Source organism: Amblyraja radiata, chromosome 28 (genome assembly GCF_010909765.2).
Source record: "Amblyraja radiata isolate CabotCenter1 chromosome 28, sAmbRad1.1.pri, whole genome shotgun sequence".
Taxonomy (NCBI): domain Eukaryota; kingdom Metazoa; phylum Chordata; class Chondrichthyes; order Rajiformes; family Rajidae; genus Amblyraja; species Amblyraja radiata.
This window is the reverse complement of record NC_045983.1, coordinates 14,178,822-14,191,047: the sequence shown is the minus strand read 5'-3', so window position 1 is coordinate 14,191,047 and position 12,226 is coordinate 14,178,822. Positions and strand designations below refer to the sequence as shown.

Below are 12,226 nucleotides of genomic sequence, written 5' to 3'. Positions count from 1 at the left end.
AGACAGAACCCATAGTCAGGTTCAAACCTGGGTCGCTGGCGCTGTAAGGCAACAAATCTACTGCTGCACCACCGTGCCGCCCTTAGTGTTTATTAGAGCTACACACATAGGTGACCATTCAGCCCAAGACACCATTGCTACACATTTTGTCAAGCGACCACTGAGACACACTGTTGCCAGGTCCTCACAAATTCCTGTAAACCTTTCCTTTTTAAAGAGGAGACGCAGCTGTTTTCTCGTTTCTGGCATCCTGGGCCCAGTGATAAGTGGACCGTCTCGCAGCCTCTTTGGAGAGAACTGTGCAGACATGAAGAATAAATAATGGGTCAAAGTAAACAAGCGCGAGCCAGTCTCAGAGCGATGACCATTAATGGTATGTGGAGGGAGAACTTTGGCAACTATCACGTCACTGTTGATCACATCCAAGAACTTTACAAGATTTCAGAGGTATAATTAAACCTTTAAAGACAGAAACGGGCTGGCTGGCTCCACTCATGCTCAGTCATTGGCCACCCCCAATTAGCTTGGATTAGGTGCCATTGCTTACATAGAGAGGTTGGACAAACTTGGATTGTGCTCTGGAATGCTTCAAGTTGAGAGACCTGACCGAAGTTCATAAAATTATGGATAGAGGAGACAGAACGTCCTTGTCCACCCACGCCCCCCCCCCCCCCCCCCCCCCCCCCATGGATATGCAGGGAATGGAGGGATATGGATCACGTGCAGGCAGGGGTGGAATGTCTAATGGCATTATATTTGGCACAGACATTGTGAGCCGAGGGCTCTGTTCCTGTGCTCTACTGATCTTATCCCTTTCCCCTAACTAGTCTGAAGAAGGGTCTCAACCCGAAACATCACCCATCCTTCTCTCCAGAGATGCTGCCTGTCCCGCTGAGTTACTCCAGCTTTTTGTGTCTATCTTTGGTTTATACCAGCATCTGCAGTTCCTTCCTACACATCTCTACTGATCTATATTGTACGATGATCTGACAACGTGTATAAAATCATGAGGCATAGATAAGGTGAATACAATTTTTTCCCCCAGATTAGGGGAATCAAAGACTACAGGACATAGATTTAAAGTGAGAGAGGAATACATTAAGAGGAATGGTGAGTATATAGAACGAGCTGCCAGATGAAATAGTTGAGGCAGACATAATACAGTGCCCTCCATAATGTTTGGGACAAAGACCCATCATTTATTTATTTGCCTGTACTCCACAATTTGAGATTTGTAATAGAAACTTTTTTTTTTTTTAAATCACACGTCAGATTTTATTTTAATACATTTTGGTTTTACCATGTAGAAATTACAGCTATGTTTATGCATAGTCTCCCCCATTTCAGGGCATCATAATGTTTGGGACACATGGCTTCACAGGTATTTGTAATTGCTCAGGTGTGTTTAATTGCCTCTTTAATGCAGGTATAAGAGCTCTCAGCACCTAGTCTTTCCTCCAGTCTTTCTACCACCCTTGGAAACTTTTATTGCTGTTTATCAACATGAGGACCAAAGTTGTGCCAATGAAAGTCAAATAAGCCATTATGAGAGTGAAAAACAAGAATAAAACTGTTAGAGGCATCAGCCAAACCTTCTGCTTACCAAAATCAACTGTTTGGAACATCATTAAGAAGAAAGAGAGCATTGGTGAGCTTACTAATCGCAAAGGGACAGGCAGGCCAAGGAAGACCTCCACAGCTGATGACAGAAGGTTTCTCTCTAGAATAAAGAAAAAACCCCAAACACCTGTCCGACAGATCAGAAACACTCTTCAGGAGTCAGGTGTGGATTTGTCAATGACCACTGTCCGCAGAAGACTTCATGAACAGAAATACAGAGGCTGCACTGCAAAGATGCAAACCACTGGTTAGCTGCAAAAATAGGATGGCCGGGTTACAGTTTGCCAAGAAGTACTTAAAAGAGCAACCACAGTTCTGGAAAAAGGTCTTGTGGACAGATGAGACGAAGATTAACATATATCAGAGTGATGGCAAGAGCAAGGTATGGAGGAGAGAAGGAACTGCCCAAGATACAAAGCATACCACCTCATCTGTGAAACAGTGGTGGGGGTGTTATGGCCTGGGCATGTATGGCCGCTGAAGGTACTGGCTCACTTATCTTCATTGATGATACAACTGCTGATGGTTGTAGCATAATGAATTCTGAAGTGTATAGACACATCCTATCTGCTCAAGTTCAAACAAATGCCTCAAAACCCATTGGCTGGCGGTTTATTCTACAGCAAGACAATGATCCCAAACATACTGCTAAAGCAACAAAGGTGTTTTTCAAAGCTAAAAAATTGTCAATTCTTGAGTGGCCAAGTCAAGCACCCGATCTGAACCTAATTGAACATAGCTCCCAAAACAAGCATAAGCGAAAGATGGATGCAATACAGGCCTGGCAGAGCAAGACACCCAGCAACTGGTGATGTCCATGAATCGCAGACTTCAAGCAGTCATTGCATGAAAAGGATATGCAACAAAATACTAAACATGACTACTTTCATTTACATGACATTGCTGTGTCCCAAACATTGTGGTGCTCTGAAACGGGGGGGACTATGTATGAACACTGCTGTAATTTCTACAGTGAAACCAAAACGTATAAAAATGGCCTATATTCAAATCTCACAATGTGCACTTTAACCACGTGTGATTTTTTTCTATTACAAATCTCAAATTGTGGAGTACAGAGGCAAATAAATAAATGATGGATCTTTGTCCCAAACATTATGGAAGACACTGTGACAACATTTAAAAGACGTTTGGACAGTTACATGGATAAGAAAGGTTTAGAGGACCAAATACTGGTAAATGGAACTAGATTCACAGTTGGCATGGATGAGTTGGGCCAAATGGCCTGTTTCCGTGTTCTATGACTATTGTAATGGCTCGCCTCAATCTCTGCACTCACTGCAATTGTTCTTCTCACAGGCAGAGAAAGGTGAAGAGTAGTGAGGGAGAATCAGAGACCGGTAGCGCATACTCAGCAAGCAGTGGTGATTCTGTGGCCTTGATTTAAGCAGGGATTGAGTCTGCAGGTAGGCAGCTCTCTTTGGAACGGCACCTCCGCCCAAGGGCTGGGTTAGAGCAGATGTCCAGAGGACAATCTGAAGCTGCGGACTGGGGCTTGTTACCATCAGTGCCCGCAGCAGGTGCCAGAAGCAGACCTCTTCTGGCACATTGCAAAGTTGTCTTACAATTTAACTCCCAGGAAAAGGGGAAAAAAAACAGCAGGCCAAGAATTTCACACCATAGATTCTGTGTATGACTCAACCTGTAAACCTTGGCAGAAACACAGTTTCCTCTGCAATCCTCTCCAAAAGACAGCCTCTTAAAGTGATAGAGAATAATTTAGCGTTAGTGTACGGAACAGCTTGTATCGCATGACATAGGAAGCTGCCATTTGCTGAAGAATCTATGCCAGCTCTCAGTGCAAACCCATAGTCCCAGTCACCCATTTACTAGCCCATTAACTTCAACCTATTGTCCTGTCATCCACCTAATCTGGATATACTTTACGTTAGCTAATCAACCCACCAGCATATGAAATCAGAAACCCAGAGGGAACCCACATAGACAACCCAAGGCCATTGTCAAAACTAGGGTCAGCTGTGCTGCACCACTGTGCTGTCTATTGGCAACAGAAGAAGTGACGCAGGATTCAAATAGGTGGTTTCAAGAAACCAAAAAGAGAAAAAAAAAAAATCAAACCCCTGCCATTCACAAAGGAAGGTGACGTGGCGACAATCTATTTCGAAAAACAGCTGTCAGTTCCTCAAGAGCTTTGCACCATGCCTGTCACCAGCAGGAATGAAAGTGCTGGGCAAGTTATAGAAAAATAAAAGGGTGCAGCCAGATAGAATGACTGGAGAACGACGTTCCCATCATGCCTTTCACCACCTCAGGTTGCCACACCCAGCAATAGGATAACAAAGTTTCTCCATTTTAGTGGTGTTGGGTGGGGGATGAATATTAGCCAGGCACCTGACCTGCTTCCTTTGACCCAGTGTCATGAAATCTTTTACATCTCACTGAGAGAGGAGGACTTCAGTTTAATGGAAGGCGGGTAAAATGGGAAGCTCATGCTCATTTTCACTGATGCTGACAATTTCATTTCCAGATTTGTGCTGGCACAGTGGCACAGCTGGTAGAGCTGTTGCATCACAACGTCAGATGCCCGGGTTCGAATCTGATCTCGGGTGCTGTCTGTGTGGAGTTTGCACATAGGTTTCGGCTGGGTGCACCGGTTTTCTCCCACATCACAAAGACGTGCAAGTTTGTACATTAATTGATCTCTGTAAATTGCCCCAATTGTGTAGGGAGTGGATGCGAAAGTGGGATAACATAGAACTAGTGTGAACGGGTGGTCAATAGCTGGCATGGGCAAAAGGGCCTGCTTCCACTCTGCATCTTTCAATCATTTCATCCTTTAAGTATCCACTTTTAGAAAGTTGAGGTGAACGTTAAACATTACTGTCCTCGTCCACGCAAACCCTCACAATATAACTGCGTGATTGCATGAGTATCCTCCCACATCATCAAATGGTGGTGGTTTGTAGGTTAATTGGCCCCTATATAATTGACTTGCGTGTGTAGGCTGTGGATGAGGAAAGTGGGATAACATAAATGGTGTGAACGGGTGATTGATGGTCAGCGTGGACTCAGCGGGCCGAATGGCCTTTTTCCATCCTGTAGAACTAACAAAATCATCCTCAGAACCACTCCCTCCCACTACCAGGGTCTTACACCAACCACTCTGGCCATAATGGTCCCAGCAGACAGATTTGTAGAGAAAGTTGCCACATTATATGATGTTTACAAACCCAGTTCATAAAACATAACTGAAGCATCGTGTTAATCAAGAACTTGAGCAGGGAGGTGAGACTCCTTAAAGACCTGGAAGGATTTGCAGCCTCCTGCGGTTCCGGCATTAGCAAATAAGTAAACTGAAACCGAGGGTGTGAAAATCTTCACTCAGCGAGCAATATGGTTCTATACGTCTACCTGTACCTTCCTGGATGTGTGCAGAGAGAACACCCCCAACTAAACAGTGCCAGAGCACAGATCTGGTGGGAAAAGGTTGGTTACTGTATTAGACAGACAGTACCAGGGACAGGTCTGACACTGCATAACGTTGGAGTACAGTACTGGTGGGGTCAGGTCTGTCACTGGGTTACAGGAGGGTGGGTACAGATCTGTTGTTGGGTAACACTGGGATACAGAGCTGCCAGGTGCATGCCTGTCTCTATTGAGCACTGCAACACTGTAAGAAAAGGAACGTTGTCACTAACACTGGGAACAGTACCAGTTGAGCACATCTCTCAACTTGTAATGCCGAGTGTTGTGATGGGGGGCTCTTGGATGGGGAGGTACTCTGTGGGCCCACAGTACTTCATTGAACTGCCCCTACTGCGCTGACTCGCAGATGGCAAGGCCTAGGAACAAGCCAACCTGGACATCTTCGGCTTTAACCTCTTCCCTACGAACAGGGTGTCCAAAGATGAGGATGGTGGGTGTGAAGTGGAGCCAGAAGGCAAGGAACAGCCCCGTTAGATATTGGAACAGGGGCTGCAATGTCACACACTGCATGTACACGTGGAACACGGGGAAGTCTACTTGCAGGGAACATATCTGACGTTGCATCTCAGTAGGGTGTGGAACTCAGTAGGGTGTGGAACTGCTGGAGCATGTCAATTGCTGGATAACGGCACGGGTTGTTGGAGGACAGCACGGGTGGCTACAGTGAAATACTGTGGGCCTACAGAGTAGGGGCAGTTCAGTAATAGACGAAGATTCAAAGACTAGAACTAGAGTCCAGCTCCTCACTCAGAACCTTGGCTACTTCCCCAACCTGCCATCAACAACATTCCTTAACTAATACGGAGTGCAAGATTGAAGGAGGAGCACAAATCCTTAGAGGAAAGTAGCCCAATGTTCTTCTACAGGAATGTAATCAGAGATAATCTGACACCACAGAGCAGCAGCAAAAATGTTTACAGCTTGAAAAGAGAAAGCAATTTGGCTGAATGAGGTTTGGGCAGAGAATTGAAGACATGACAGCTAATGACATGGTGATTATAGCAGGAAGGCACATCGGGCGTGCATTGGAGAGCACAGATCTGACAAGATCACAGTTAGGAAAGGGAAAAGACATGAATGGTTTAATGTAAGGTAGACACAAAATGCTGGAGTAACTCAGAGGGACAGGCAGATCTCTGGAGAGAAGGAATGGATGACATTTCGGGTCGAGACCCTTCTTCAGATTAATGGTTGAACGCAACTCAGTGTGTATTAAACCTGCAGTGGTGTGGGATCAGAAACCAGCTGGTCCCAAAGTACAATGCACGGTCAATTCTCTCCCCCCCCCCTCCCCAACAGGAAACCTTGTGACCTCTGTGCCTTGTCCCTCTCTCACCACACTGGCGCTACACAAACAAAGATATCGTATCACCTTTTCTCTCACCGTGGTTGTTCTGTGAAGGACACGGCTGGATTGTGGGCCAGGGAGTGTTGGAACTGATTTCAACAAATCTGCAGATTTAATCACTGACCACATCCAAACACAGAGCCCCCTAACATTTAGTTCAATTGGTCGTCAATTACTGCTCGGCGCAAGTGAGACCACAGTTGAGGCAGGAGAAAATAAAGCCTTGACAAAGTTGGATAATTGCCGCTACAGAACAATGCACCATGTTACAGTTCGAAGACCTGCTTCCTGTTACCAAGACAACATGCATCACAGATACACAAACGTGAGCCCTAAATATCTGGTGCAACAGGGAGACTTCTTGGAAATAATCTTTGTGTGAATATTGCAAAGTATGACTCAATATCTGCAGAATAATGCAGCCATGTGGCTCAAAGCAATGAATTAATCCTTGGAGAGCTTTCAAGAGGAACCAAACATCTTGCCACAGACAGGATTAAATAAAAATGTTTTAAAGCAACTTCAGATGCTAGGAATGCCGGCAAACTATTTTCTTTTCTGACCTTCCCCTGCCCACAGCATCACATCAATGAATCACAACCTTGACAGGACCTCTATCAGTGCAGGTGAAATATCTGAGCACGAATACTTGACAAGAGGATTCAGTCGAGACTCCACAGAGTCTTTAACTCTCCTTGCTGAAATGTTTGAAATGCTGGCATGAGGTTGAGAAAAAACTGCCCACTCACGAGGAAATCTTCAGTGCAGCCTGCTCTTACACAGGCCACAAAATGCTGGAGTCTCAGGGTTTAATGCAGAGGCCAAACTCAAACCAATTCAACCTCCATTTCGGTATAAAACATCAGAACAGATCCACAATTAATAATCCCCCCCGCAGCAGTGATTGCAATAGATGCGACCATTCAGCCTGCCATGCCAATGCTACCTCACTGCACAATATGTTTGTTTACGATAGGACACAAAGCGCTGGAATATTTCAGTGGGTCAGGCAGCAGCTCTGGAGAACATGGATAGATGGCGCTTTGTGTTGTGGCCCTTCTTCAGTCCGAAGAAAGATCTCGAAGCAGAACGTCAAATATCCACGTTCTTGAGGGATGCTGCCTGACCCGCTGTGTTACTCCAGTACTTTGTGTCCTATTGTCTATTAACAGACATCTGCAGTTCCTTGTTTCTGCATGGTTCGTTTAGCATATCACCCAACAACAAAATTTTCTCTCTCTATTCATTCAATTCACTTCTGAAAGTTATTGAACATTCATTAAAGGGCACATTAGCGATGGGAAATGAAAATTATTCTCAAAGACCGCAAGTCAGCCTGTGAGGGAGGATAAGCGAGGGTCGGGGGGGGAGAGGGTACACACTTGCACACAAACAACATTCCCTTCTTCCAGAAAACACCCCTGAATAACATCGTAAGTTGACACATGACTGAGAAACTGCACGTGAATGCAGACTGAAGCAAGAACTGAAAGGGAGGGGTAAGAGATAGGTCAGGTGCAGCGTTCAAACCCCACCCTTGCCAGTTGCAAGGTTCACAGTGTAACGCGGGGGTGGGGGGGGGGGGGTGGGTTAAGGGCAGCACATGGAAAGGAATATTAATCCTGACTGATTCTAAATTGACTAATCAGGGAGGAGGGGACAAGGATTGCAGAGAACGTCAGACCAAGACTTCTATAACTTCATAACATAACAAATTCCTGAAACGTGGGACAGGCATGGTATTGGAACTGGAAATTGCAGGGAAAGGAAAATAGGATGGTATAAGGGGCAGGGGTGTGTGCTAGGGTCAGCATGAGGTGGGGGGGGGGGGGGGGGGGAAAGAATGTAAGTGAGTAAGAGATAGGTCAGGTGCAGTAAGTTCAAACTCCACCCCTGCCAGTGGCAAGGTTCACAATGTAACCGGGGGGGGGGGGGGAGTGTTACGAGGGGGAATGTTATGGGGTGGTGAGGCAATCCAGGAGATGGGGATGGGGTGGTATCGGGACATTGCGGGGTGATGGGGAAAGGGAGAGGGGGGAGAAGGGGAGAGAAAGGGAGAAGGGGGAGAGAAAGGGAGAAGGGGGGGGAGAAGGAGAAGGGGGAGAAAGGAGAAGGGGGGGAGAAAGGAGAAGGGGGGAGAAAGGAAAAGGGGGGAAGGAGAAGGGGGGGAAGGAGAAGGGGAGGGGAGGAGAAGGGGGGGGAGGAGAGGGGGGGGAGGAGAAGGGGGGGAGGAGAAGGGGGGGAAGGAGAAGGGGGGGAAGGAGAAGGGGGGGAAGGAGAAGGGGGGGAAGGAGAAGGGGGGGGAAGGAGAAGGGGGGGAAGGAGAAGGGGGGGAAGGAGAAGGGGGGGGGAAGGAGAAGGGGGGGGAAGGAGAAGGGGGGGGGAAGGAGAAGGGGGGAGGGAAGGAGAAAAGGGGGGAGGAGAAGGGGGGGGAGGAGAAGGGGGGGAGGAGAAGGGGGGGGGAGGAGAAGGGGGGGAGGAGAAGGGGGGGGGAGGAGAAGGGGGGGAGGAGAAGGGGGGGGAAGGAGAAGGGGGGGGAAAGGAGAAGGGGGGGGAAGGAGAAGGGGGGGGAAGGAGAAGGGGGGGGAAGGAGAAGGGGGGGGAGAGGGGGTGGACTGTGTGATGGGGAGCAGGGAAAGGTCTGGGGGAGCAGGGAAAGGTCCAGGAGATGGGGCAAAAGGGGAGAAGAGAAAGGACCAAGAGGAGCAGCGAGGATGTGGGGTCCAGGTGGCTCTCTGCCCTTCTCCCTGTCCTTGGGCCCATTCTTATCCCCTCCCCAGGCCTCCCCTCCCCCCTCGCACCCTCTCTCCCCAATTCCACGACCCAAGCCCCCACTCCCTCTCTCAGCCGGGGGGACCCCGCTCCTCCTCTCCCCCGGGTTCTTCACTCTCTCTCTGCCCCCCATCTACCTCGCTGCCCCTCCTTCCAGGGCCCACTCTCTCCGTTGCTGGTCCTGTCCCCCTCACCTGGCCCCGTCCACCGTACTCATAACTCTTTGAGCAGCAGGAGCACCACCTACCCGCCCGCTCCCTCCCTTCCTCCCCCTGGGTCCCACTCCCCCCCTGGGCCCCCGCCCGCCCGCTCTCCCCCTGGGCCCCCGCCCCGGACCGCTCTCCCCGCCCCGGGCCGGACCCCTCACTCACAACTCCTTGAGCAACACCATGCTCCCTCCTCCCGCTCGCCTCGCGCCGCCGCCGCTACTGAGGGGGAGGGGCGGCACTACGTCATCACCCGGCCAACCTGCGTCCTGACGTCACCGCCGCGCCAGCCGGCGCCGTCGGCGCCTCATTGATTATTCATGACCCATTGACGTCACACTGCCCCATCAGGCGGCTTTAAAGCGGCACCTTCCGCTCTGGGTGGGTGGGTGGGTGGGGGCCGCCAGCCTTCAGTGGCAACGTGTTTGGGGGGCAAGGCTGGGCAGCTGAGGACATCGCAGATTAGACAGTCTGAAGAAGGGTCTCGTTTCACTTGCACTTTTTGTGCAATGTGACGAATAAAACTATTGTATTGTATTGTATTGACCCTGAACGTCACCCATCCCTTCTCTCCGGAGATGCTGCCTGACCCGCTGAGTTTACTCCAGCTTTTTGTGTCCATGACCCATAACGTGATGTGCCACAAAGATCAGTGCTGGGTCCACTCTTATCTGTTGTTTTCATTAACAATGTGTGTGATAATGTCGACGGCATGATTAATGAGTTTGCAGATAATGTTACATTTCGTGATATAGCAGACAGTGAAGATTACTATGGATCTTGATCAACTGGGCAAATAGTCCCAGGAATGGCAGATGGAGTTTAATTCGGGTAAACACAAGGTTTGCATGTTAGTACGACAAACTTCCTAGCAGGACTTCCTTAATAACTCCATCATCAAGTTCGCCGACAACACCACTATTGTGGGACGTATCACTGATGGGGACGAGTCAGAGTATAGAAGTGAGATTGACCAATTGACCAAATGGTGCCAGCACAATAACCTGGCTCTCAACACCAGCAAAACCAAGGAACTGATTGTGGACTTCGGAAGGGGTAGGATGGGGACCCACAGTCCCGTTCATATCAACGGGTCGATGGTGGAAAGGGTCAAGAACTTCAAATTCCTGGGTGTGCATATTTCCGAAGATCTCTCCTGGTCCCAGAACACTGATGCAATCATAAAGAAAGCACATCAGCGCCTCTACTTCCTGAGAAGATTACGGAGAGAGTTGGTATGCAAAGGAGGACTCTCTCGAACTTCTACAGGTGCACAGTAGAGAGCATGCTGACCGGTTGCATCGTGGCTTGGTACGGCAACCTGAGCGTCCAGGAGCGGAAAAGGCTGCAAAACGTAAACACTGCTCAGTCCATCATCGGCTCTGACCTCCCTACCATTGAGGGGATCTATCGCAGTCGCCGCCTCAAAAAGGCTGCCAACATCATCAAGGACCCACACCATCCTGGCCACACACTCATCTCTCCGTTGCCATCGGGTAGAAGGTACAGGAGCCTGAAATCTGCAACATCCAGGTTCAGGAACAGCTTCTTCCCCACAGCCATCAGACCATTAAACACAACTTCAAACAAACACTGAACTATAACAGCCTATTGCACTTTATCTGTTTATTTATGTGTGTGTATATATAGATTCTATAGTATATGGACACACTGATCTGATCTGTATTTATGCGTACAATATTCTGTGCTGCAGCAAGCAAGAATTTCATTGTCCTATCTGGGACACATGACAATAAATTCTCTTATCTTGTCTTGTCTAAATGATCGGGCAGTGAGGAATGTTGAGGAACAGAGAGACTGATGGGTGCAGGGTACACAATTCCAGAAAGTGGCAAAACAGGTTGACAGGTAGATCTTTAAATAGAGTCAGCATGTCATCCAACACTCTCACAAACGTCTGCAGATGCACCACAGAAAGAATCCTGACTGCTTGCATCATGGCTTGGTACAGCAATTCAACATCCAAAACGCAAAAGGCTGCAGAGAATGGTGGACTCAGCCGGTCCATCACAGGCACAGTCCTCCCCTCCATCAAAAACATCTACATGAGGCACTGCCTCAAGAAGGTGCCATCTATCATCTAGGGTATCCACCATCCGGGCCGTGCCCTCTTCTCACAGCTACCATCGGACAGGAGGTACAGAAGCCTGAAGTCCCACAGCAACAGGTTAAGGAAAAACTGCCTACACAACCCTAATCCCACCCCAGCAATGGATCTCCTCTTGGGAGGGGAGGAGAGGAGACTAGTGGAGAGGAGAGGGGAGGAGAGTAGTGGAGAGAGGAAAGGAGAGGAGATCCATCTGTGTAGCCGCCCGGGGTGGTGTGTAGCCGCCCAGACTACCAGGTGCTGCCCACTGCTGGTGTGCGGTGTAACTGCAGCCTCCGCATCCTTTCCCTCCTCCACGCCTTAAAGATTGAGGACATTCGGCACGTCGACAAATACTATCCCAAACTGCTACAGCTGTTGGGTCGAGAGGGCACTGACTGGTGGCACATCAGCCTGGTTTTGTTAACTCCAATGCACCAGAACGAAGGAGATAACAGAGAGTGGTGGGGCGACACTGCACAGCCCATCACCAGTACTGGCCATCGATGGGATTGCTGCCTCAGAAAGGATGCCCCATGGCCAAGTCCGGCGGCAGCCTGGCTCGCCACCATCAACGAGGACCCGCAGGGGAAAGCTCGGGGAAGTGGCTGATCTCGGCCCCGAAGGTCGGAGAGTCGAGGAGGGGGGAATCCCTGGTGATGACGGATGCGAGCAGTGGGAGAGGAACTGCCTCCAGCGCCTTGACGG

The 12,226-nt window shown here is 49.0% G+C and overlaps 2 protein-coding genes across 2 annotated transcripts in view; both read right to left on the bottom strand.

The window, feature by feature from the left end:
- pitpna (phosphatidylinositol transfer protein alpha) overlaps window positions 1–9,667 on the bottom strand; it is a 61,006-nt gene extending 51,339 nt beyond the window's left edge. The window contains exon 1 of the mRNA XM_033045862.1: window positions 9,577–9,667. Within this exon, the coding sequence (XP_032901753.1) occupies window positions 9,577–9,596 (20 nt within the window). The 5' untranslated portion in view covers window positions 9,597–9,667. The remainder of the gene's footprint in view (window positions 1–9,576) is intronic.
- A 1,845-nt stretch (window positions 9,668–11,512) lies between these two features.
- The window catches only part of slc43a2 (solute carrier family 43 member 2), a 35,973-nt gene continuing 35,259 nt past the window's right edge, over window positions 11,513–12,226 (bottom strand). Inside the window, exon 15 of the mRNA XM_033046376.1 lies at window positions 11,513–11,579. Coding sequence (XP_032902267.1) covers window positions 11,513–11,579 — 67 coding nt within the window. The remainder of the gene's footprint in view (window positions 11,580–12,226) is intronic.